The 25,436-nt window shown below is 47.1% G+C and overlaps 2 protein-coding genes and 1 non-coding gene across 5 annotated transcripts in view; 2 read left to right on the plus strand and 1 right to left on the minus strand.

Moving 5' to 3' along the window:
* The first annotated feature begins 74 nt into the window (after nt 1-74).
* DOK1 (docking protein 1) lies at nt 75-3,832 on the plus strand. Of its 3 annotated transcripts, XM_074341404.1 has the most exons (5): nt 76-761; nt 1,110-1,409; nt 1,581-1,674; nt 1,861-2,045; nt 2,279-3,832. In XM_074341404.1, exons 1-5 carry the CDS (start codon nt 702-704, stop codon nt 3,020-3,022), a joined length of 1,383 nt encoding a protein of 460 aa, XP_074197505.1. In that variant the 5' UTR covers nt 76-701; the 3' UTR covers nt 3,023-3,832. The 3 variants fall into 3 exon arrangements, with proteins under 3 accessions (XP_074197507.1, XP_074197505.1, XP_074197506.1); XM_074341406.1 differs by lacking the exon at nt 1,861-2,045 and having other exon boundaries at nt 75-761; nt 2,279-2,443; XM_074341405.1 differs by lacking the exons at nt 76-761; nt 1,861-2,045 and having other exon boundaries at nt 1,395-1,409.
* M1AP (meiosis 1 associated protein) overlaps nt 3,605-25,436 on the minus strand; it is a 52,192-nt gene continuing 30,360 nt past the window's right edge. The window contains exons 5-9 of the mRNA XM_074341417.1: nt 23,632-23,794; nt 22,572-22,713; nt 6,926-7,132; nt 5,731-5,871; nt 3,605-4,728 (exon numbers count right to left, since the gene is read on the minus strand). Coding sequence (XP_074197518.1) covers nt 4,549-4,728; nt 5,731-5,871; nt 6,926-7,132; nt 22,572-22,713; nt 23,632-23,794 — 833 coding nt within the window. The 3' untranslated portion in view covers nt 3,605-4,548. The remainder of the gene's footprint in view (nt 4,729-5,730; nt 5,872-6,925; nt 7,133-22,571; nt 22,714-23,631; nt 23,795-25,436) is intronic.
* LOC123611761 (U6 spliceosomal RNA) lies at nt 20,015-20,121 on the plus strand. The gene has a single exon (XR_006718854.1). It is a non-coding gene; the product is annotated as a U6 spliceosomal RNA (small nuclear RNA).

Raw genomic sequence — 25,436 nt, forward strand, 5'->3', positions numbered from 1 at the left:
CTCCCCTCCTGCTCGGAGCTGGCCGCGGCCGCCGCTCCACCTTCCTCCCACCCCTCTCCCCGCCCCTCCCAGCCTGCTTAATAAAGCTTTCTTTTCCCGCGGCTTGGATGCCGGGCAGCTGCGGCCAAAGAGCCCAGCACGCAAGAGGCCCCGGGGCCGCACACCGTACCGGGCTGAGGCCCGTGTGGCAGCTAGACTCTGGGCCCCGGGAAGGCTTCCAGTCCCCAGCCCCCAGCCCTTCCCCCTCGTCCCCGGCTCCGCGGATCGTAAACAGCCCAACTCAGGCCCGGCTGGGGGCGGGTCTGGTCAGGGGAACTGAGGCCACGAGGGCCACGTGGTCCCTCCGGGGCCCGAGGGTGCCCATCAGCATTTTTGAGGTGACGTCACGGCCTTCACTCTGAAGTCACGTTGAGCATCTGATGTCGCACGCAGCCCCAAGCCCGGGAGCCTGAGTTCTCTGACTGAAACCACGAGATTTCTCTTGGTGGAGCCACAGGGCTGGGCGTGGGGGCCTGAAGGTGGTGCACCACCCAGCTTATCTGGGTACCGCCCCCCTCTTCCTTCTCACTACTCTCTTTCCACTCTTTTCGCGGTCGGGGTTGGAGGGGTGGGGGTCGGGGAGGGACCGGAACGCCTCCTCCCGGCCCCGCCCCGCCTCGGGCCCGCCGGGCCAGGAAGCGCGGAAGGAACCGCCGGGGGCCATGGACGGGGCCGTGATGGAAGGGCCGCTCTTCTTACAGAGTCACCGTTTCGGTACCAAGGTACTCTGGGCAGGGGTTGCCGAACCCCATCAGAGCTACGGGTGGGCGGTAGAGCCCAGAAGGAGGGAGGGGGCGGGCAGCGGGTTGGAGCGCGTCGCCCGGGGCTGGAGCGCCCCGTGACGTTCCCGCCGAGCTCGTTCGCTCACACTCCGGAGAAGCGTCTGCCGGCCTCCGGGTGCTCCCTTTCTGGTCCAGGGAAGCTGAGCGGCATCCGCCTTGGGAAACTTCGCCCAATGTTGGGAGGCCTCAACCTGAAATCGGCCCGCGCCGGTCTCTCCTTCCCCGTCGGGGCCCGGGCCGCCGGTGATTGCCCGCTCCCTCCCGAGTCTCTTCGCTCTCTCTCCTCAGCGGTGGAGGAAGACCTGGGCGGTGCTCTACCCGGCCAGCCCCCACGGCGTCGCGCGGCTGGAGTTCTTTGACCACAAGGGGTCGAGCCCCGGAGGGGGTCGAGGGGGCTCGCGCCGCCTGGATTGTAAGGTGATCCGCCTGGCGGAGTGCGTGAGCGTGGCCCCCGTGTCGGTGGAGAGTCCCCCGGAGCCTGGCGCCGCAGCCTTCCGCCTGGACACCGCCCAGCGCTCCCACCTGCTGGCGGCCGACGCGCCGTCCAGCGCCGCCTGGGTGCAAACGCTGTGCAGAAACGCCTTTCCGGTGAGGGGGCCCGGGACTGCTGGCGAGGGGCTGGGGCGTGCCGCACTGGGCCCAAGAGGAGATGTGTGGGGTGGGAGCTGTTACAGCAGCAGAGGAACTGGGATGGCTCAGACCCCGGGAACAGCGTTGAGGGAATGACAGTCTCCTCCATACTCTCTCTCTTTACACCAGAAAGGCAGCTGGGCTCTGGCGCCCGCCGAGAACCCACCCAATCTTTCCGCCCTGGAGATGCTGGAGAACTCGCTGTATAGCCCCACGTGGGAAGGTAGATGCCCGAGAAGCCCCAGCAGGGAGGGGGGTAGGGAACGGTGTCCTCGGGAAGGCGGTGATAGCTACAAGGGGAAGTAGGAAGTTCCTGAGCACTGGCTTTCAAGCGTGTGCTCGGACAACCTGCTCCCTTTCCCCACCCCAGACCAGGCTAGGTGCCAGTCTGATAGTGTATTCCTTCCAGGATCCCAGTTCTGGGTGACCGTGCAGAGGACTGAAGCCGCCGAGCGCTGTGGCTTGCATGGCTCCTTTGTGCTGAGAGTGGAGGCTGAGAGGCTGACTCTCCTGACTGTGGGGGCCCAGAGTCAGATACTGGAGCCGCTCCTTTCCTGGCCCTACACTCTGTTGCGACGCTATGGCCGTGACAAGGTGCGGTGTTGTCAGGGAGGGCAGGCTCCCTTGGTTGGGCAGCTGTGGGATGGGTTGGGCAGGACAGGAAGGTAGGAAGATCTGCCCTCTGGATAACCCTTTCTTGCCAGCCCATGACCCCAACCTCCCTCCCCAGGTGGTCTTGTCTTTGTAGATCCCCCTAACTGGTTGAGGCCCCGTGACTCACCTCTGGTGGCTCCTGGTAAATGTGTTTCCCTCCACACCCTCTTTAGGTCATGTTCTCTTTTGAGGCTGGCCGCCGCTGCCCCTCCGGCCCTGGAACCTTCACCTTCCAGACAGCACAGGGAAATGACATCTTTCAGGCGGTTGAGACTGCTATCCACCGGCAGAAGGCCCAAGGAAAGGCTGGCCAGGGGCAGGGTGTTCTCAGAACTGATTCCCATGAAGAAGTGGCAGAGGGGAAGGTGGCTTCCCACCCTGGCCCCCAGGAGCTCCCAGGCAACCCTCCAGTGCTGTATGCTGAACCCTTAGACTCCCTGCGTGTTCCTCCGGGCCCTTCCCAGGATTCCCTGTACTCAGACCCCCTGGACAGCACTGCTGCTCAGGCAGAGGACGGGGTACAGTTAAAGAAACCGCTCTATTGGGACTTGTATGAGCATGTGCAGCAGCAGTTGCTGAAAGCCAAGCTAACAGACCCCAAAGAAGACCCCATCTATGATGAACCTGAGGGTCTGGCCTCGGCTGCTCTCAGGGGCCTTTATGATCTGCCTCAGGAGCCCAAGGATGCATGGTGGCGCCAGGCTCGGGTGAAGGAGGAAGGCTACGAGCTCCCCTACAACCCTGCCACTGATGACTATGCTGTGCCACCCCCTCGGAGCACAAAGCCCTTCCCAGCCCCCAAGCCCCAGGGCCCGGCCTTCTCTGAATCTGGTGCTGCAGCTGGCAATGGCAGCAAAGATAGCTCAGACACTGCCCTGTACAGCCAGGTCCAGAAGAGTGGGGCCTCAGGGAGCTGAGACTCTGGGCTCTCTAGAGCAGCGACTGACAGGACTGGGGTCAAGTCCGAGGGCTCCACATGAGACGTAGGGGCAAGACTGGGGTTGCTGACTGGAGGACCATGGGGAGGTGGCACTGGGGGACAAAGAAACCTATTAGAACCAGCAGTAACCGGAAGGGCCTGCGTGAGACCAGGAAACAAGGGGAGTCAAGGGAAGGGTGATCTGTCCAAGAAGTTACGGAAGGGGCACAGTTGGCAGAGGCTCAGTGATGAGATCTGGGGGAGGCCAGCACCCCTAAGTCATCCCCGCCGAAGGAAGGGATAGCTGCTGGGCCAGCCTATGGAAAGAGGTGTTTGGTCAGAAAAGGTGCAGTTTAAAGGGCCTGAATAGAGGCTATAGGGAGACACTGGGCTGTGACTGGATCCTTCCCCCTGCACTGTTCTTTGCCAGATACATATTTTTTAAAAAGTTTTATTCTCATTAAAGTCAGTTTGGGCTTAAGAGGTCTACGTGTGTGAATAGTCACAGAGGGAACAGAGTGGCAGGATATGCTGAGTGGCTGTGGAGGGGATCAGGAGGAGAACCAGGAATGCGTTGGGGGCCATTGAAGAAAGAAAGGGCCCCTTGGGAGGGGAGCCAAGCAGTGTGATCTGTCAGAGCGTGGGTGGTCCAGTCAGGCCCACCCTGTCTCTGCGACCCTGGGAGTAACATCCGTAACCCTCAGTTTCCCCCACTGCCCCTCTGTAAAATGGGAACATTTAATTACTGGTTTTACCTCACAGGGTTGTTTGTATGAGAGGAATTAAATTTCTCGAGTACTTAATGCAATTTGAAGTGCAGAGTATGCTTTTTATAAATAAGTGATAGTTATTCTGTGGATGGAGAAGCGCTACTGGGCAGGTGTGAGCAGAGGGGGCTTGGAAGGGGAGAGGTCTTTTTCACACCATCCTCTCCCCTGTTCTCAGCTATAGGATGTCCCCCACTCCCCTCAGCACCTGACCACACACACAGACTTGGCCTGTAGGGATCGAAGACTAGCGCCTTTTGTTTGGAGGCTGAAGGGAACTGCAGCGTGGTGGGTATACTGGGAGGGGCATGGACTTTGGAATGAAGCTTTGCTTTCAATCTTACTTTTTCATGAGCTCTGAAAACGTTATCCTTGTCTCCTGAGCTCCAGCTTCCTAAAGGTGACCTGATTTTATCCACCTGCTCACACAGAATACAAGGAGAAATTCGGGCCGGGAACGCTCCTAACAATGGTGGAGGCTTACAGGGTATTTAATCTTCGTTTGTTGTTAATGGTATCAAATGATCCAAAAGAAAATGAATCCTTGCTTGGAGAAAGAAAAAGCTCATGGTGGGGGGGAGCTTCCTGGTCTGAGGAGCGGGGTGGCGGCGGCACTGAGGACAGAGGAGAGGAACGCTCTGTTTCCCAGTCACCTGGAGCTCACAGGCCCAGGTGGGTAAGAAGCCGCAGAAAGCCATTATGTGAGCCTTGGCATGGATATGGTTGAGCAGAGCAGCTGGGCTCTATTGCTGGTGGCTTAGGGCCCTGAGGGACACTCCTCCTCCTCCATTTCCTCCTCCTCCTCCGTGGAAGGCGGGAAGAAGACTCCTGAGGAAGCTTTGCTGGCTGCTGGCATCTTGGGGGCTCTGCCAGGGGCTGGAGTCATAGGCAGGGGGGCGACTCTGGCTCGAACTCGATTTATCTGCAACTGCCCAGCCTGCAGAGAAAGCAAGCAGAGCTTTGTCTGCGGACCAGACAGAGTTTCTGACCTCCCGTCCCCCTCCCTGCCGGGCCTCCTTTCCTAACTCCTTCATGTGTCCCATCCCCAGAGTGACAGCTTAAAGGCCCAGGGCAGTGGAGTCCCCTGGGCTCCAGCCTCTCCAGTGCCTGTCTCCGGGCTGAGTGTCCCCCTCTCTTTGCTTGCCCACCAGCTAACTTGTGGTAAGCTCTGTTCCCATTGCTAAATCGACTGCAGTTTGGAGACATTTTTCTCTTGTAACTTCAGCTAAGACAAAGCGGGAGTTTTTCTATAGGCTCTGTTACTGAGAAACAAGGAAAAGATTAATAAGGGTGCAGAAGGAAGCCCAAACATTTTAGAACACGGATTTCAGGAAAATAAATTCCTCCTTCCATTTCTCTCTCTTCATCCCTTGTCAGTAGAGCCCTATCTCCAAGCTACGAACCTTGGGCAGCTTCTCTTTCCTCATCGATAAAATGATCATAACACTTACCTTGCAGGGATGCTGTGAGGATTAAATGAGAAAAATACATGTGAGGGCACATGCCATAAAACCTGGCAAATGACTGGGCTCAGCAAATGCTAATTTCCTTTTCCTCAGGCATTTCTTTCCCCACCTTCCCTACACTCTTCTTTCAGCAGAGACCTGTGGTTTTAGTTCCAGTGCAGCCAGTTTGCTTAGTGGAACAATGGATGGTCTGTTGAATGACTAATGAGATATCATAAACACTGCAATTAAGACACCTAAACATTACCATATGTAAATATCCAAGCAAGAGGAAGCCCCTTTACCAGGTGGGGGTGTAAATTTCTTTGCCTAGGTTAGAGCGCTGCTCTTTCCTCCTCCCTGCAGGCCTCGTTCTTCTCCCCTCTGCAGGAGGAGATCCAGGGAGATGCTCCCTGGGATGGGGAGGGAGGGTTTGGAGACAGGGGAGGAGGACTCTCTGGGATTCTGGGCATAAAGAGGGGAGAGGGAAGTACCTTTCTCAGGCCCCGGCTCTCCCAGCTTGGGTGGAGCTGGCCCTGAGGCTTGGCAAACGTGCTGCTCAGGTGTGGGTAGAGGTGGCTCCAAACCTGCAAGGGGTTGTAGGTGGGTTCTAGCTCCAGGTCGTCCAGCACGCTCTGAGGAAGAGAGAGGAGGAGCCTCACTGGGGAACTTGAGGTCACAGAAAACAAGATGCCCGGCGGAGACCCCTGAGTGTGGGAAGCCAGGGGAGGTGTGATGACCCAGGGCTTCACTGAAGGTTATAAAATAGATGCGTGTCCTGCTGGGTGTTCTGGCCCCCAGGTCTGAGTGCTTGTGCGGTAAGTGTCAGGCAGGGTACAAGAAACAGGAGCAACTCCAGGTGGCTAGGCGCACTGAACACTCTGGCCCCAGGAACTGTGTCACGGGACCCTACGAGGGACCAGTGTGCAAGGCTGTGAGGGAGGGTGTGCCGGTGCTCACATCTGCAGAGCAAGTACACGGAGTCCTCGGCCTGCGAGGTGAGCGTAACTGGAGGACACGCGAGCACAGCATTCCTGAGCCGTCAGGTTTTCCGGCCACAACATCCTGTGCCAGGAACCACTGGCCCTGAAGTGAGACGCCGAGTGAGCCATAGCTACTCGTGCCCACCTCTCTCTGCATCCTGCGGCCGCCAAGCCAACAGCACAATCCCAGGCTCTGTCCTCTCTGCCCGTAAGCCAGCAGCCCAGAAGCGACGACCTGGTTCCAGTTCTTCCTGCCCAGAGCACCCCCCGACCCATCCTCAGCCTGGGGAGTCTGGCAGAGGAAATCCAGAATCCAGATCCAATATGAAAGAGGAGGAGGAGAAAATGGCCTTCAGAGCTGTTCCCTCCTTTACATCGGAGTCTCATTTTAAAGCCCTTCCTATTCTTGGCACCTGCACTGGCTGCCTTTTCCTCTTTACAAAACAGAAATAGATGCACACAAACAAAGGCACTCACACACGTGTACACGTATTGCAGAGAAAGACCCATGAGAACACACTTGCCTCCCTCCATCTGGCCTCAGTTCCTACCCTTGCTTTCTTCTCTGCCCCTCTTCCCCTGGGGAACCACTTTTCTCTCTGCTCCCCTGTGCTTTCCCTCACTGGCTCACTCCTCTCCCTCATCTGTTTCTCAAACTCCTGTCTCTTCTCTCCCCCTCTAAGCCATGAGATCTGGGCCCACTTGCCTCCACAGTCCTGAGGCTGTCAGCGGGCAGGTCCTCAGGCAGCAAGGGGAAAGGGCTGGGCAGCAGCAGCTCCCGGGTGGCCACCGCCCTCACCAGCAGAGTGGCAGAGCAGGACGGCAGGATCACGTAGAAGGTGCTGGCGGCCTCCCTCAGGCTGTGGCCTCGGCTCGGGGGCTCCCCTTTGGCCAACAGCAGCCACTCTCTTTTCTGAAACAGACGTACGTAAACTCAGGTTCATCTTTGGTCTTTGGCACGTGTGAAGATCAGCCCCAGTCAAGGCTCCCAGAGTCCCTCTAGGGGCGGTGGGAAGGGCTGGCCCATTTCCCCCTGGCCCGGGTTGGTGGGGGGGGGACTTTGTCTCTGAATCATCAGTGCCCCGAGGTCCAGCTCTTAACTCCCAGGGATATACACAAAAGGGTTAACAATGCAGGGATGAAATGAAGCAGGTGTTCACTCCAGAGGGCACTAAGGCATTACTCAATGGTAAATACAGAGTTTTAAGAACTGTAATTCTTAAAAGCAGAGTCTTGTAACAGAGAATTTTGTGGAGTGTTGTGAAAATTCAGGTCTTATTTTGCTGGTGATGAAGGCCGGTTGTGTTGCACAGCTGGGGTTAGAGTGGGCTGACTGCTGAATGTCCCTGGAATGCCCAGAGAGGGCTTATGAAGAAGGTGGTCAAAGTCACCTGTGAAGACAGGAGGAGACAGAAGGGAGAGGAAAGCTTTGGTACAACAGGGAGGTGGATACGGACAGGGCCCTTGAGATCAACTCAGCCAGTCACAGGATGAAGGAAAAAAGGGGTTAGAATTCGGGGGGGGGGTAGCGACTCTGGGTGAAGGGTGCTGCAGAACAGAGGGGTGACACTTTGCACCCCTTTTAAGCCAGGCATAGGAATGAGGCAATTTTCTGTGGTAGTTTTTCAAGGAACATCTCAAAACTCCAGGAGCTATCGGGTCAGAACTGTTACAATGATCTTTAAATTGTGACCTTTTGCTTGAGGTGGTCATCAGTTACAGCTGGTACGTAACAGCGTCTTTGCTACATAAGGTGAAAGAAAGCACACTCGCTCTGCCCACTCTGACTTACGTGAAAAGTTGGAAGAAATAACACAGGAGGAAAGGCAAAAAGGAGAAAGAAATCTTCAGGGGATAGAGTAAGTATCAGTGTCTTGCGGAAGACAAGTGGAAAGCGACACAGTGAAGCAGAAAAAACCTGCTGTGGCATCAGAATTATACCCCAGAGCGCATGTGCTGGGGTGGTGGTGGTGGGGAAGAGTCTGGATACTTTAATTAGAGCAGTGTCATCATTCTGGGCTGCACAGAACTCTGAGAAGGTCTGGTAAGCCAGGCAGGGGGTAGATACTTTCAGAAATTCATGCTTTCTTAACATTGTGGCTTATATTTGGAGATTCGCTGATTTCCGAAGAACAGATCCAAAACGTATGAGAGAGCTACCTGATGCTTCTCAAACACATCAAACCGGAAATAAATGATAGAGAAGTCTTGGGGTATGTGTGCGTGGGGAGAATTTGCCCCTGCTCTAAGGACGTGGCCTCTTTAAGCCTCTGGAAGAGGTATTAGGAAGTTGCAGCTCCCTCCATTTCAGTTGACACAGGTAACTTCTGATGTGGCACAGGCTTTGGATTTTTATTATTATTTTAATCTTCTACTTTTATCCTGGTTCATGCATTTGTTTGTAAATTGTTTATTTATTAAAAATTGATTGAATGCCTATTATGTCCCAAACACTAGGCATGAATGTAAAGAAATTCATTAGACATGTTCCTTGCCCTCTTAGAGCTTATACTATATAATAAGCAGAAGGCTTGTAAACTAATGTTTGTCCAAGACTTAGGATGACCAGTGGTTCCAATTTGCCCACTTTTAGCACTGAAAGTCCTGCATCCCCCAAAACCCCTCAGTCCTGGGCGAACGGGGGCGGTTGGTCACTTTCCTAAGACAAAGTAGAGAACAGAGGATCTTGCCACTGTGGCAACTCCCTGGGGGCTGAGACTATGGCAATGTGACATTTCCTGTACTTCAGAGTTTTGGGACAAATTCACAACTGCTACATCCTGGGATTACTAAGAAACTCTGAATGTGACACACAGAAAAATTATGATTCCCTGGAGTTTGAGTCTATTGATTTTGAGAAAATAGCTAAGATTCTGTTAGAGAACAGGTACGCAGAAAGGGGTGTGGTCTCTCAAAGGTAACTCCTGATGTGGGACCTGTCAGAGGGCTAGGATGAGACTGAGTTGAAAGGCTTTTACAGAATGCTTTAAAACTTCTGGGCTGATTTACAGAGAGGTTGGCAGAAGGCTCTGGAAGGAAGAGAGGAAAATGTACTCAATGGAAATGGGTAAATGACAAAGCAGGTATCTGAGGCTGAGAAAAGGCAGTGGCATGGGGATGTCTCAGAAGACTAACCTTTGGGGTCCTCAAATTGAACAGTGTTTAATGACTGGAGATGACAGCTAAGTACTTTAGAATATGCTTCTGCTAATTCTAAAGAAAGGAGCATGAGTTGGATGCTGAATTCAGCAGAAGGCAGGTGGAAAGGTGTCTATACTTACATTGTGGCTAGTGACTTTGGTACAGAAGGTGCCAGGGAGGTTAGATTTTAGAAGGCAGGGGTTGACTCTTACTAGAACAGGTGTGACAGGGACAGAATTGAATGGCATGCCATACTTCAAGCTCAGTCTGACTAAAGTCATCCTCCCCTACCCCTGCCCTTACTTCTAATTTTTAAGGCTTTACCACTTACCACTTTAACACTGCTGGTTGACTGGCCACTGCTCCCTCTCTCCCCTACATTTCTCCCTTTTTTCTACCCTTTTCTCAGTCTTTCAGTGGTTGGCCTGGGGTGATATGTGATGTAAGCTTAAATAATGAGACATCAGTGGAAGTTGCTGGGTGGGGCTTCTGGAAAAACTTTGTAATATGCTAGCTTGGCTCTGCTCCCTACCATTTCTCCCTAGTTCAAGACTTGGTCTTAAGGTGCTGCAGCCACCTTGTGACCATGTGGCTGCAGGCGTAAGAATGAAATACACTTGCTATGGATGCTGCAGTGGGAAAATACAAAGAGCCTGGGTCCTGGGGCGGATCAGTGATCAACTGCACCAGCCCCAGAACTGTCTGTCCCCACAGTCTTTGCTACATGAGGAACATAAACTCTTAATTACTCAATGTACGGTTGGGATGGCTTTCTGTTAGCTGCAGCCAAATGAATCCTTTACAGATTTCAAAAAGAAGGAAGAGGATGTGGTAACTCACTTCCGGGTATATGGGGAAACAGGAGTAGAAAGGACAACTTTAATGATGTTGGTGTAGGCCTTGCCAGAAAGGCAAGTGGGAATTTATTATAGCAGGTAGAAGCTCTAATCTCACCAAACCAGCACTCCTTTGGGTTGTCATCAGTATGATGGCTTGGGACCAAATTCAGCCATTAAAGAAGCTCTGACCGGCTCCTAAGTGGGAGTGCTCCTGAGGGGACCACTCAGAGTAGGGAAGAGCAAGAGCTCTCACTTTGCTTCGCTTGTGGGAAGAAACACATTTCATTGCCATAAGCATCTAGGAAGAGAAATCACAGCTAGTTATGGAAAAGCCAAGCGTATCTGAGGGTCTTGGAAACTGGAAGGGCATCAGGAATAAATCAGGTTAACTTGGCACTATTTGCTCATACTCTCACTCCAGAAGGCAGGGCAAGAAAAAGCAGCAGCAATATCCTCTTCTCCACTACTCTCACACCGGCTTCCATGAAGGAGACAAAGGGGAGGTGGTAAAAGAGATTTCAAACTCCAAAACATCAGATTATATTACATTCTTCCCAAGTGAACATGGACGGTCTCCAGAATAGACCATGTGATAGGCCATAAGACAAGCTACAATACATTTAGAAAGATTAAAATCTTCCAAAGTATCTTCTCTGACCATAGTGGAATGAAATTAGAAATCAAGAAGGAAAGGACGTTTGGGAAATTAATAAGTATGTGAAAATTAAATAATAAATTCCTAAATAATCAAGAGATCAAAGAAGACATCACCAGGAAAATAAGAAAATAATTTGAGATGAGGGTAAGTAAAAACACAATATACCAAAACTTATGAAATACAACTAAAGCAGTGCTCAGAGGGAAATTTATAGCTGATAGTGCCTCTGTTAAAATAAAAAGAAGAAAGATCTCAAATCAATAAGTTAACCTTCCATCTTAAGAAGCTAGAAAAAGAAGACCAAACTAAACCTAAAGCAAACAGAAGAAAGAAAAAAAAAAATACTGGATCAGGAGGGAGGGTATAGCTCAGTGGTAGAGTGAGTGCTTAGCATGCACAAGGTCCTGGGTTCAATCCCCAGTACCACCATTAAAAAATAAATACTGGATTAGAAAGAAGTGAAATATACAATAGAAAGATAATAGAGAAAATCAGTGGAACCAAAAGTTGATTCTTTGAAAAGATCAATTAAATCAACAAACTTTTAGCTAGACTGATCAAAGCAAAAAGAGAAAATACCCAAGTTACTAAAATCAAAATAAAAGAGGGGGCATCACTACTCACCTAACAGAAATTAAAAGGATTATAAGGGAATATTATAAACAATTATGTGATAACAAATTAGGTAACTTAGATGAAATGGACATATTCCTAGAAAGGCACAAACTGCTGAGACTGATTCAAAAGAAAATAGAAAGTCTGGATAATTCTGTGTCAGGGGTCCCCACAACCACTCCCAGGTTCAGTGATTCACTGAGAGGAATAGCAGGACTCAACATATAGTCATACTCGTAAATATGACTAATTACAGCAAAAGGGTACAAGGGAAAATCAGCATAGGAAACAAGGTGCGAGCTTCTAAGAGTCCTCTACCTATGAGTCACACAGAATGTACTTAATTCCTCTAGCATTGAATTGTGACAGCATCTGTAAAATGCTGCCTCCCAGGAGAAGTCATTACAGACTCAGTGCCCAACATTTTGGGAGGGCTGGTCATGTAGGCACCCTGTAACTAGTACATACCAAAATTCTAGACTCCTAGAAGAAAAGCAGTTGTCAGCACATATTTTTGCACAGTTTAGGCACTCATTATTTAGGGAATGGTGGGGAACACTCCCTAAATCCAAATTTCCAGATGCCAGCCAAGGGTCCATCTTGCAAGCAGGAATTTCTAAGGAAAGGAATCTCAGGGTTGCTATATTAACTTTTTTTTGCACAAGTAAAGATATAGAATTAGCAATCAGAAAATTTTCCACCAAAAAAGTCAAGGCCCAGATAGTTTCACTGTAGAATTCTATCAAACCTTTAAAAAAAAATAACATTAATCTTTAACAAATTCTTCCCAAAAAATAGAAGATGAAGGAAAACTTTGCAACTCATCTATGAGGCCAGTATTACCCTGATATTAAACCAGACAAAGACATCACAAGAAAAGAAAATTACAGACCAATACCCCTTATGAATATAGATGTAAAAATTCTCAGCAACATACCAGCCAACCAAATCCAGCAATGTATAAAAAGAATTACACACTACAAGTGGGATTTATCCTAGGAATACAAGGTTGGTTTAATATCCAAAAATCGAGCAATGTGATACACTGCATTAATAGAATAAAGGACAAAACTATATAATCATCTCAATAGATGCAGAAAAAGCATTTGATAAAATTCATGGTTAAAAACGTTACAAAAAACTAGGATTAGAGTGGAACTTCCCGAACCTAACAAAGGCCTCTAAAAAAGCCTACAGGTAGTGGTCAAAGACTGGGTGATTTCTCCCTAAGATTAGGAGCAAGACAAAGATGTCTGCCCCTGTTACTTCTACTCAGTGATGGACTGGAGGTGTACTGAAGACCAAAGGGCCATTTGCCACATTTTTTGGACTGTTAGCCCCACTAGGATTCTGAGTATGACCCTAGAGAGGCACTCATAAAGATACTGAGTGTTTCACCATCCTAGTGCTTGGGGACTAATATTTTAAAAATTTGGTTTAGAAAAATATAACGATGTGACATTTCTTACAGAGCTAGGTGCATACTCATACCGCTTATCAGTTCTGTGAAGGTCAAAATAAATACGGCAATAGGTACATGGGTGGGGAAGGGTCAAAAATGATGAGTAGGGGCAGGCAGGCTGTGATGGAAGCAGGAAAAACTTCATAGTGAAGGTATTTAAGCAGAATCTGGAAAAACTGGAAATTAGTCAGGTGGATAGAGGGAAGGCGAAGAGAACAGCATGAAACAAAGTGTGGAAGTATGAAACAGTTTAACATATTTGGGAAACATTTACTAATTTATTAGTGTGGCTGGAGTGGAGGATGGAAGGGGCGTGGTGAGAGATGCAGCAAGGGAAACAGACAAGGCTAGCTTACAGGAAGCCCGCTGCCCTCCTGCTTTCCTAACCACTGTCTATATGCCCTGCAGGCTGTACATTCTAACTTCATTCTGATCATTTTTTTAAAGTCTCCTGACCTGCCATCACCCCACTCTCAGCTTGGATTCTTGCTCTTGAATATTTGCCTAATATAACCAAGGACTTTCCATTTCCCCACCCATTTACAGCCCAACCAGGTCATTGCCTGTATACTCAGACTCCTGCTGGACACATCTTGGCTTGAATTCTGTCAGTTCTGTGGCCAATTAGGGCAGACATGGCCCGTAAATCTCTGGAATGTGTGTCCAGAGACTCTGACATTTTAAGTAGGAAATTGAAAGACCTAGGTGGTATTTTCATTTCTTTTTCTAGTTCACACAGACATGACTTTGTAGGAGAAATGAGGATGTGGAAAGTGAGTCACTCGCTACATAACTGAGACCATGCAGGATGATTTGGTAATTGAAATGATGTTTTCCTGGTGATGAATAAATTCATCTAATACATACTTGGAAAAATTACATATACATATAATTCCTTACCACATTCCAGAAAGTAGTTATCCAAGTTTAGAAAAATGCAACAACAAAAAAATATAAAATAATTAGGGGGCTTAGGTGATCCAGGCAAAGGAAAAATAAGGGTAGGGCAATAATAGAGCCAAGATTAGACAAGATCATAAAAATGTAAGCCACCCACTTTTCCTGGAAGGGAGTCCCACCGCTTTTCCAGACATAAAGTCTGGAAAAAGCTATCTTGTGGGTCCTTACTGAGCAGTGAATGTATCTCAGAGAGCTCCTGCAGTCAATACGATCATGAATTTCTTATGGCTATAGAGTAGTTAAGAGTTGGGTCCTACAGCCAATCTTTCTGGGTTAAATCCTGGCTCTACCATTACTAGCTGTGTGATCTTGGGAAAGTACTTAACCTCTCTGGGCCTCAACCACCTCATCTGTAAAATAGAGATAATTCCTACCTTATAGGATGGTTATGGAGATAATATAAATTAACGTTCATGAAGTGTTTAGAACTGTTCCAGGCACACAGTAAGCACCATGAAGTGTTAACTTTTAAAATTTAATAATTATTAGATAATGTTTGTTAAATTTGAAATCATTTAATTATTCTTACATAAATGTCTATGAAAATTTGAAGAATGCAGTTAAAATACATGGCTCTCTTGTGATCTGGATTGAACTAAAAGTGAAATTTATAGAAATGGGTAGATACCACATATTTTTCAGGAAAAGACTAGGAAAATGGGATTATCAAGAGCCTTGCCTATCTGATAAAGTGATACTCTTCTGAGGAAAGGGAATTGAAATATAAAATACTTATATAAAACAAAATAATCTGTGAGGAGGACATAAAAATCCAACTTTCAATTTTCAAGTGAAAAACCAGAGAATGGAATGACATTTAAGGCTGCAGTTTCTTAAAGTGCATTTTGAGAGGGCACAAGACATTTAGAGCTGATGAGGTCTGGTGGGGCTGTCGCTTTGAATTTAATTACGGCAGTGTGCACTCTGTTCAGAAGAACCGCTCTGAAAGGAGGGTGGAGGAAGAGATAGCACTGAATGAGCTGAGCTATGCTTATACTTGTAGGGAGATGCAGGAACCTGAAAATGAGAACGTGGTGGAGCCAAGCCAACTAACTGAGGGTGAACCAGAAAATGTACTATAGGCTGTCTGGTCAGATAAAGGATGCAAAGGGGGAATAAATAAATGAACATTTAACGAGCATCTACTTCTACATCTGAGTGGGTTGGAATGGCCAGAGGAAGACTGGTTCTCCTGCCTAGAACAACCAGAAACACTGAATAATATAGACACCATTTGTCTGAATGCAGGGAGCAGGTGCTGAGACGATGAAAAGGAGAGGTAGCTGAGTCTCAGAGAGATGAGAGAGTTAATGAAACCTCTTTTGTCCTGAGGGCGTATGTGGATTCTGAGTTGGAGGGAGTCGGGGTGGGAACTGAGAATCTAGGATTTGCACCTGCTAAGGCACTTGCAAGGGGACAGAAAAAACTAGCAAATCTTTTGGTGGAGACTTGGCAGGGCTGGGGTGGGTGCTCAGGCCGATTTCTCACTCAGCACATTTGCCAAATACTGGGGCTGCATCGAGCAGGGGGACAAAAACACCCAAAGAGAAAGCCTCTGGGAGTGGAGTGTTCTAGCAGACTTGGGACAGAGTGGTTAGAGTTGGGATCGTTCAAGGGAAGGGGACGCTCACAATGCACAGGGCCAGGAGCAACCCAGGGGCAGACTGAGCCTTAGCAGGACTGCAGTCCAGTCTTGGCTCAGCACAGCTCCTGGGTGGAAAAGGGTGATCTGCCAACATTCTATCTGCTTCATGCAGGGCAGGATGAACCCTCTCCAGAGGAAGCCAACACCAACTGGAGCCTCTACAATTCATTTAGGCACAATCAGCATCTTTCATTAAAATATTACCAGGTGCACCAAAAGACAGGACCAACATGTCTGAAAACCAAATGAAGAAAAAGAATAGACACAAGGCCACAGGCGATCCAGGTGTTGCGGTTAGCAGGTAAGTACCTTAAAATAACTATGATTAATTTGTTCAAGAAAATAGATGAAAATATGGAGAATTTCTCCAGAGAATTAGAACCCATAAAAAAGCAACAGATGGAATTTGCAGACCTACTAACCAACCACTATGTCCAAATCACATGCCAGACATACGCTAGGTGCTTTACGCACGCAATAGTACTTAATCATTTTAAAAACCACACGAGGTATATTTTACCGTCTCTATTTCACACGTGAGAGGGACAAGGGTCACTAATACGTGTGTGTCACACATCTCCCTTTTTGCTTTCCCTCCCACTCCACGTCTACTCATGAAAGGAGAAGCTTTGTGGTTCTGTTCTTGGATACTTTATACAGGCAGAGAGAGACAGGACTTCAGAGGGAGGGGACTGTGTCAGAGAGGCTCAGTCAGTCTATGAGAGAGAAGAGGACAGAGGTGTCCCTGGAGTGGGGATGTAGAAAGAGTTTTAGTTTCTGTGTGCGTGTGTGTGCGAAAGGCTCTTGGAACATCTCAGGTTAGATATAATTGAGGAGGGGAGAAAGAAAATTTGAGATCTATCATTGTGGGTGAAGACCACTTCCTCTTTGGTGTTCTTTGAAAGCACAAATAAGTTAATTTAAAAATTACTTTTTAAAAAATATTTTTTATAGTCATTTTACAATGTTGTGTCAAATTCCAGCATAGAGCACAATTTTTCAGTTATACATGAACATACATGTATTCATTGTCACATTTTTTTCTCTGTGAGCTACCACAAGATCTTGTGTATATTTCCCTGTGCTATGCAGTATAATCTTGTTTATCTATTCTATGTTTTGAAATCCCAGTCTGTCCCTTCCCACCCCCGCCCCCTTGGCAACCACAAGTTTGTATTCTATGTCTATGAGTCTGTTTCTGTTTTATATTTATGTTTTGTTTTGTTTTGTTTTGTTTTAGATTCCACATATGAGCGATCTCATATGGTATTTTTCTTTCTCTTTCTGGCTTACTTCACTTAGAATGACATTCTCCAGGAGCATCCATGTTGCTGCAGACAGCGTTATGTTGTCGGTTTTTATGGCTGAGTAGTATTCCATTGTATAAATATACCACATTTTCTTTATCCAGTCATCTGTCGATGGACATTTAGGCTGTTTCCATGTCTTGGCTATTGTAAATAGTGCTGCTATGAACACTGGGGTGCAGGTGTCATTCTGAAGTAGGGTTCCTTCTGGATATATGCCCAGGAGCGGGATTCCTAGGTCACACGGTAAGTCTATTCCTAGTCTTTTGAGGAATCTCCAAGCTGTTTTCCACAGTGGCTGCACCAACCTGCATTCCCACCAGCAGTGTAGGAGGGCTCCCTTTTCTCCACAGCCTCTCCAGCATTTGTCACTTGTGGACTTTTGAATGATGGCCATTCTGACTGGTGTGAGATGATACCTCATTGTAGTTTTGATTTGCATTTCTCTGATAATTAGTGATATTGAGCATTTTTTCATGTGCTAAAAATTACTTTTTGTCATTTAGGTAGTGCTTCTGTATACATTATTTATGCAGAGACTAAACCACATGGAGCCACTAGATTTGTTAGGGTTACAAATAGATAAATACACTGATGCTTAGAGAGGTTAGGTATGTTGCCTAAAGTTCACACAATTGGGAAATAGTGAAGCTGTCAGGACCTAGGGCCATCTAAGCCTGAAGCTGATGCTTTTCATGAACAATACAAATTATACTTTATCAAGACAGATTAGAAAACTGCCTTGCCTTGACTCCCCAAAAAGAGAGATAACAAAGGGAGAATTTCTACTCTAAACCTAAATTTGACTAAGGTGGAGGAATTAGCTGGTAAAATGGAGACATGGTAGAAACTCTAGGAAAAGGCAACCAGGTTATCCCGGAATCTGGGTAGTCAAATTCATATCATAGACTTTAACTCAAATCATAGGATACATATTTAAAAAACTAATTAAAATATGCTTTTCTCTCAAAAGAAATAGAACATACAAAGGTCTAATGATAAATATAGGCATCCAGGAAGGCCTCATTGCAGAAGCCCCATCTGAGCTGAGTCTTTCAGAACAGGGTGGGATTTGAACAGATGGAGATAGGACAAAGGCCAAGTTGAATGTAAGTTCAAAGACAGGGCGATTTAAAGTTTGTATGTTAATTTGGATGGACTGTATGTTACAGGGAGGGAAATAATGGGAGATAAGGCTGGAGTTTGAATACCTGAGTAAGGAATATAGACTTCAAAGTATAATTAATAGTAAGTCACAAAATAGGTTTAAGCTGAAGAGTGGCAGGTTCAGTGCTGTGTTTCAAGAGGATTAGTCCGGTGGCAGTATGGAAAGTGGATTGGGAAGGGGAAACACTAAAGAGACTAAGACAAATTACGAGATTATCGCAGTATTAAAGGAAAGAGGTAAAAAGGGGCTTGAACTAGGAGAGTGATAATAAAAATGAAGAGGGCAAAACATACACAATAGATGCTATGGGGTTAGAGCAGGCAAGCCTTGAGTCATGGAGTTCTGGCGTCACAGAACAGTATGTGATGGGGGATGCTCCAGCAGGGTTAATCTGGTCTAATGCGCAGTGCAAGTCAGAAGAGGGAGCGATCAGAGATAGGGAAGCCAGTTAGGAGTTTACTGAAGAAGTCTTGGTGAGAACAAGCAGTGGGGATGGGAAGGAAAGGACAGTTACAACTCACATCATAAGAAACAAACTGATATGACTTAGTGATGAAGTGGGTGTAAAGGCCAAGGAGGCTGAAAGTCACTGAGGTTTCAAGCCTGGGTGAGCAGACAATGGCGGTGCTGCTATTAACAGAAAGACAGAAGTCAGAATGAGAACTTAGCTGCAGGGGAACATCACACCATCATGAAGAGGAACAGAAGTCAAGAGATTCAAGCGGGGAGCTGATGACATATGACAAAGGTGTAGGAAAGAGTACAAAACCAAGGAGGGAGTTAAGGAAGTGCTGAAAACTTGTAGTAACAGGACCAAGAAGGTCTCTAAATAAGTCTTGTCCCATAGTAAGGACTCCAAAAATATTTGTTGTTGAATGAATGAGCAGAAGCTTGTGAAGAATGCTTCCCTCCATAATGTTGGTGCTTGGAGATGTCATGCGAGAAGCAAGAAGGAAGAGCCATTCAAACACCATTTTGCTTCTCCCTTTCCCAGAAAAGGAGTGTTGGTCTTGGATCTGAATGAGGTGGAACAAACACAGAGTAGAGAGGACAGTAGCACAAGATGGGTAAGAAGCAAGTACCTAGTATCAGTTTAAGTGAATTCGAGCCCAGGGAAGTACAGACGCATGGGGTGGTACGTGGAGGGAGAATGACCCTCACTGTGGTGGCCTGTGTTTACCTGGCTACACCTGGAGAAGGGCATTTAGCCAAGGAGTTCAAAGCACGAATTAATACAGTCAACTGAATTGCACTCAAATTCTGACTTGCCCACTTCAGTGGCTGTGTAACCTTTTGTAAGTTACTTGATTTCTCCAGACTTCAGTCTTCTTCATCTGTAAAAATGGGGACAACCATCTCTATCTCACATAATTATCTTGAGGATTAAATGAGGTAAAGTACTCAAAGAGCTTGGTTGAGTGACTAGCGCTTAGTAAGTGCTACAAAAAATGGGTTATCTATTAGTGATGGCTCAGCTACAGCTTGTGAGTTTCCACACGAGAGGAGTGATCAAGAAGAGGTCTCTCTGGCCCCTAGCACAGTACCTGGCACACAGTGCTCAGTAAATACTTGTTGAATAAATAACTAGATTCTCAGACCCCGAGTTCAGAGGCAGAGAGACTCTGATCTTACCTAACATAAGCCAGACGGAAGAGAATACTCTTGCCCATCCTTAGTGTGAACTATTATGGCTACACAGTATTCATTGTTTGGCTGAATTATTGTTCCCTTTACCTTTCCCCTATTTCAATTTCACCACTTCTCTATTTAACCATACCCTCCAATTTTTTTTTTTTTTTTTACCATTGTAAATAACACTGAGATAAGCATGCTGGTACATAGACCTTTGCTCCCGTTTCTGATGGTTTTCTTGGGCTGTTATATTCCCAACATTGGAATTGAAGTGTTGAAGGGTGCCATTTTCCAGAAAATTTACACTCCATCTAGCAGTGTATTAAAATGCATGTGTTTAAAATATCACGTACTATAAGAATGTACTGGTGCTTACTTCAGCAGTGCGTGCACTAAAATGGAAATGACACAGAGAAGATTAGCATGGCCCCTGAGCAAGGATGACAGGCAGATTCGTGAAGCGTTCCATATTTTTTGACACAACATTGCAAACTGACTATACTTCAATGAAAAAATAAATTAAAAATGTACTGAAGTCCCCTGAGAGAAATTTCTCCCGAGGGGCTCCCCAAGACCCTGAGGAATTAGGCAGAATTGGGCATAGGAAATGGAGCTGCTGGGCTTTAGCAGTGAGGAGGTATCTATGGTCTCTGCTCTGCAAAGACAGATGCGTGTTCTTCAGATAGGAAACAGGAACTCAGTGGGCGGACTGTGGGCTAAAAGGGAGTGTGGGCTTTGAAACAGGAAAAAAGAAGTCTGTTTCTGATAGTGAAAGAGATGCATTACCGTGCTGTCCTGATCTCCCATATCCTACCGGGTCAAACTGTTATTCCACACCCAGTTAGCACTCATACAGTCTTTGGACTGTATTTGCAGGTGTTTTATTTTGCATTTAAACATTTGTGCTTTATTTATTTTTTATTTTTAATTTTTATATTTTTTAATTAAAAAAATTTTTAATAAACATTTGTGTTTTAATACACTGCTAGATGGAGTGTAAATTTTCTGTTTCATGTATAAGCTTTTTTAGTTTTTCCATTTCAGGAAATGCTAAATCAGAAATCAGGCCATTATTTGATACGTTCCTCTTCCTCACTCCCTACCATCCAATCCTTCATCAAGTTCTTTCTCTAAAATGTGTGTTTTACTTTTCTCATCTTGACTTCCCACATCCAAGTCCAAGCCACAACCATCTCTTGCCTAGACTCCTGTAAGTGCCCTCCTACCTCATTTTTCTTGTTTTCATTCTTGCGTCTGAAAGTTCGTTTCCAAATACTGGCACAATTACTAGCTTCAAAACTTAAATGGATGATGTCCTTTCTAACGATTTCTTTCTGTACTTAATGTCCAATAGTCCTTAACGTGGCCTACAAAGCTTTGTGTGATTCGACCCCTGCTCACTTTTGGCTCCCCATCTTTGGCTCTCTTTCCTGGCTTTTTTTTTGTTTCAGTCACAATGGTCCTTCCGTTCTTTTTTAATTTTTTATTATTTTTTTTAGAAATTTTTTTTTGGTGGGGGGAGGTAATTAGGTTCACTTATTTATTTATTTATTCTTAGGGGAAGTACTGGGGATCGAATACAGAATGTCATGCATGTTAAGCGTGTGCTCTGTCACTTGAGCCATACCCTCCCCAGAATCCTCCCCATTCTTTTTTTTTCCCCGATCTATTTACTGCAGCACTCTTATTTCCTCATAATGACATGTTGCTGAGGCCTCATGTTCTCACATGACAATAGAAAACCAAAATCTGTTTGTCATCTCTTAAAGAATTGAGAATTGCATACAAAAACCTTACATAAATTAACAGGATGAATAAATTTACATGTGTGAATGTAAACTGTTTTCCAACTCAAGGCAAGTAACAACCCTCAGCGTCCTGGCGGGAAAACATCGGGTAAGAAAGGAAAGTGGGTCGTAAGGCTCGGACCTTCCCAAGCCCGTCAGGCCGGCGAGACAGAAATGACAATGTTTCAGGACTCCTGCAGCTTCTAGAGAAATCCTGGAATCGGCGGCTCTTACATGTTAATACCCTGCACAGATCTAGAGACTCGGGGTCTCCCGGATTCGCATCAAGCCAACGGATTTCTCTTTCACAAACTTGTTCTCACCTCAGACGCTACAAGTGAGAGCCACATGTAAACAGGGGTTTAAGTCAAAGATAAGCACAGGGTATTAAACATGTACCGAGGGAAGAGCTGACTCGGATACAAGGTCAAGATCAGCAAGAAACTCTACCATCCAGGGCCGAAGTCAGACACGAGCGTCAAGCAGCCCTCCCCATTCTAGATTCGAGGACCAGCTCTTTCCAGACTCGGGGTCTTTGCACATGCCCTTCTCGGCATCTGGGATGCTCTTCTTGCCACCCTTCACCTTTCTAATTCCCATTTCACCTGGCAGATCTCAGTTTCAATGTCACCTTCACTTTTTTATAGCAGCCTCTTCTTTTCCTTCATAAACTTCTCACGATTAAGAATATACATGTTTAATCCCACCTCTCCCATTAGAGAGTAAATTTCTTGAGACCGTAGATAATGTGTATCGTAAGAGACTGACTATCTAGGGCTTGGCACAACGTCTGGCCCAAGTGCCCGTCACTGAAATAAACCATAATGTCCAGCACGATGATAGGAAGAAAATAGGGTTTAAAATATAGTTACTCATGGAAAATTTTTGGTTGCCATTTAAATATACAAAATTAGGGATTTTCAAGTTTAGTGTCATATAACTGAATTCAGGAATTATTCACGGTAGCGTGAAACCAACAAAGGCAACTCATATTTAGTCCACGTTTCAGAGGACGTCCAGTTTTCCTGTCCTCTTGTGGACTGGGGCAGGTTTGGGATCAGGGCAGGCTTGAGTTAGCTGCTTTTCTGTGGTGCTTTAACACTCGCCCTCTTCCTCACCTGGTGACATGGGTACTCACCAGCAGGCTGTGACACAGAGCATGGAAATGCTGCTGGTTTGTCTCCAGCTCATCCCAGTCCAGCTGCCAACAGCTGGTGGGTCTGAGGATGAATGGGAGTCCGTATGTCAGTGATTCGCAGACCCCACTGGATTTCAGAGCCCTGGGAAAAGACAATGGCAGTGAAAGTCTCCTCAGTGATATCCAGAACCTTGACCCAGATCCACTTAAATTCAGCTTAAGTCTAAGACCCTATTGTGAAGTCCTTTAGGTTGGGGCCTGTGAATTACTCAGCTTAGTATGGACAGCACCTGGCAAGGTCTCTGGCCCACAGCAGGGTCTCTGAGCCTGTTAAATGGCGCAGCCATCATGAGGTGGCTCTGACGGGTGCTGCCTCTCCTGAGCTCATTCTGTTCCATTCACTCCTGCTGCAGCAACCGTATTACACAGCAGTATGTTAACCATCTGCGTCCCAGACCTGGCTCTTTTGTGGCAAAATGCTGACAGAAGATGCATGTCAGAAAAGGATGCATTTAAGAAGGTTCCCCAGCAGCATTCATGGTCAGGCTTACTCAGATACCTGTACATGGGCATGTGATAGGATCTAGGAAACAGTGAAAGCGGTCTTTGCCATCCTTGCTAATTCCGCCCTGGCATTTATTCTCTTGGAAGCAGGAATTCTAGTCCTTAAAGAAATGGGAAGGTGGGGTAGCTCTCATGTACCACTTGCTCCTTGAGGGTCAGACCTCTGTCCTGATGTCCAAACAAAGCAGGTGCTCAATAGCACTTACTCAATGGATAAACATCTTTCTGCTGATCTTGTTTTTCTCTGCATTCAGAGACTTTCTGGATTTTCAGTCCTCATCCAGACCTCAGAATGTCCTACTGAGGCACATCTCCCACCATCTCCTCATTCAACTCCACACACTGAGCAGACTGACCTTGCTCCTTCATACCCATACCCGCTGTTGCTGCTTCGGAACTGACTTCCTGTTGCCCGCCACCTGGGGATGCCCTCTATCTCTGGACTTCCTAGCTCTGGAACCCATAAGAATAAGCATTTGCACGGACTGGAACATACTTGATCACCTGGAGCTTGTAACGAGACGCTGATGACTGGGAAGCCATCTGGTAGAGTGTGCTGAAGTCTCCTTTTGGGTCATCCATTCGCAGGGAGCCGCCAGCTGTGCCAGGGAGCAGGGACGGGCTGAGAAGTCGCTCTTGGAGATCACATTTCAGGCACACTGCAATGAAAAGCAGTACTGGGGGAGAGACTGTCCCAGGTAACCTCAGGCTATATATACGGTTAAGAGAGAACACCTGCCACACATTCTGCCCTCACCAGGCAAGTAGCGACTGGGAGGGGAGAGAGGAAAGTACAACTGGTTTGGGAAGGCAGAGCAGGTCTGGAACAGTATTGCTCTACACAATAGGAGACTTATTTTCTGGGTCCGACATGATTCTTATGTGTTTTACTTCTGGGCTGGCTGAGCAGCTCATGGTGAAAGATCTGGCTTGTGATGGAGTCTGGGAGGAACACGTGTCCTCCGCGGTAGAGGCAGCTAACACTGCAACTGGCAGGGCCTTCTGGTAATCACAGAAGGAAATTTTGCCTCTGCTGCTTCCCTGTGGCTCAGCTTTGGCAAGACTTCAGGTTAGACGAAGGAAGAGCAGAGAAGCAGAAGTCAGGCGGTCAGCTGATAGCTACTGTTTCTGCGTGAGCACTTCTAGGGACATTCGGAGGGAGGGGGAAGGGAGGGTTAAGTTCCTGAAATAGCTTAGGTTTAATTCCCCAAATGAATGGAAACTTCTAGGCCTTGGAGCATCACCGTGGCAACAGACAGTAAGTAGTTCTGGGGGGGCTTCAACTATGTGTGGGTTATTCACGGAGGATTTATACTCTTGTATTAAGCTTCAGCTCCAACAGGTGTACTCACATCACTGTGTATGATGGTCTGTTGTGCTAGGCTTGAATCCTTGATACTACGAAGGTCTTTAATAAAATATGTATCAGGTTTGAATACTATTAACAAACTAGGAATGTATGAAAGTTGAGTACTTGCGAGAAGGCTAGAGGTTGATGTCAGTGATTTATGAAATGACTGTAGTAAGTGCAACATGAAGTAAAAACAGAAGTAGAAATAATGTAGGGGAAAAAATAGGATGTCAGAATAGATGTCAGCTCTTGCTGGCCCTCCTGGGAGCAGCAATCAGACCTAGACATGAATTCGGGGTGAGACAGCTCTTGGCTCTTGGTGTGGCAGTCAGCAGGAGGGGCTCTGCCTAGGACTCCAGCTGCCCCTCATTTCCTCTGTGCCTGACTTCTCGGTTGTTGGGTCCCTGGGCTTTAGAACCAGACAGCTGTGTTCATCTGGCTGAGGTTCTCAACTCTGCTTGCAGTAAGAATCACCTAGTGGGCTTGTCAAAGGTACTGAGGTCTGGGCCCTACTCACAACAACGAAACAGGGATCTCTGGGGCTGGAGCTGATTTTGGTGTTTTTAGAAGTTCCTCATGTGATTCTTCCTGCAGCTAGGGCTGAGAACTCCTGGAACTCTAATCTCAGCAGTGTCCCCAAAGCTGGGAAAGATGTTTTAGCAGGCAGGGCATGAGTCTAGAACCATGTATGCTTCTCACCACCCAGAACCCATGTGCAGAGGTGGCAGGTCCCAAACTCAAAGAGGTAACACAAGACGCTCATGTGGGGCAGACTGTGCACTCTGTCAGAAAGAGGCCTCTGAGGGAAGTCCCTAGAGAGCAGGTGAAGGGCCTGAGGCAGCTACAGAAGCAGGTAGTGTTGGATGGAGACCCTTGTAAGGAGAAGTCAAAGTGAACATCTGAGGAGCAGTCCTCAAAAGATTCTAAAGTAGGAGACTCCAGGGTTTTTG

This window comes from Camelus bactrianus, chromosome 15 (genome assembly GCF_048773025.1).
Source record: "Camelus bactrianus isolate YW-2024 breed Bactrian camel chromosome 15, ASM4877302v1, whole genome shotgun sequence".
Lineage (NCBI taxonomy): Eukaryota > Metazoa > Chordata > Mammalia > Artiodactyla > Camelidae > Camelus > Camelus bactrianus.

Coding starts and splice junctions, on each gene's coding strand:
- DOK1 (XM_074341404.1), top strand. CDS start 702: ATGGACGGGGCCGTGATGGAAGGGCCGCTCTTCTTACAGAGTCACCGT. Junction 1,410..1,580: donor TGTGCAGAAACGCCTTTCCG/GTGAGGGGGCCC, acceptor TCTTTACACCAG/AAAGGCAGCTGGGCTCTGGC. Junction 2,046..2,278: donor GACGCTATGGCCGTGACAAG/GTGCGGTGTTGT, acceptor CACCCTCTTTAG/GTCATGTTCTCTTTTGAGGC.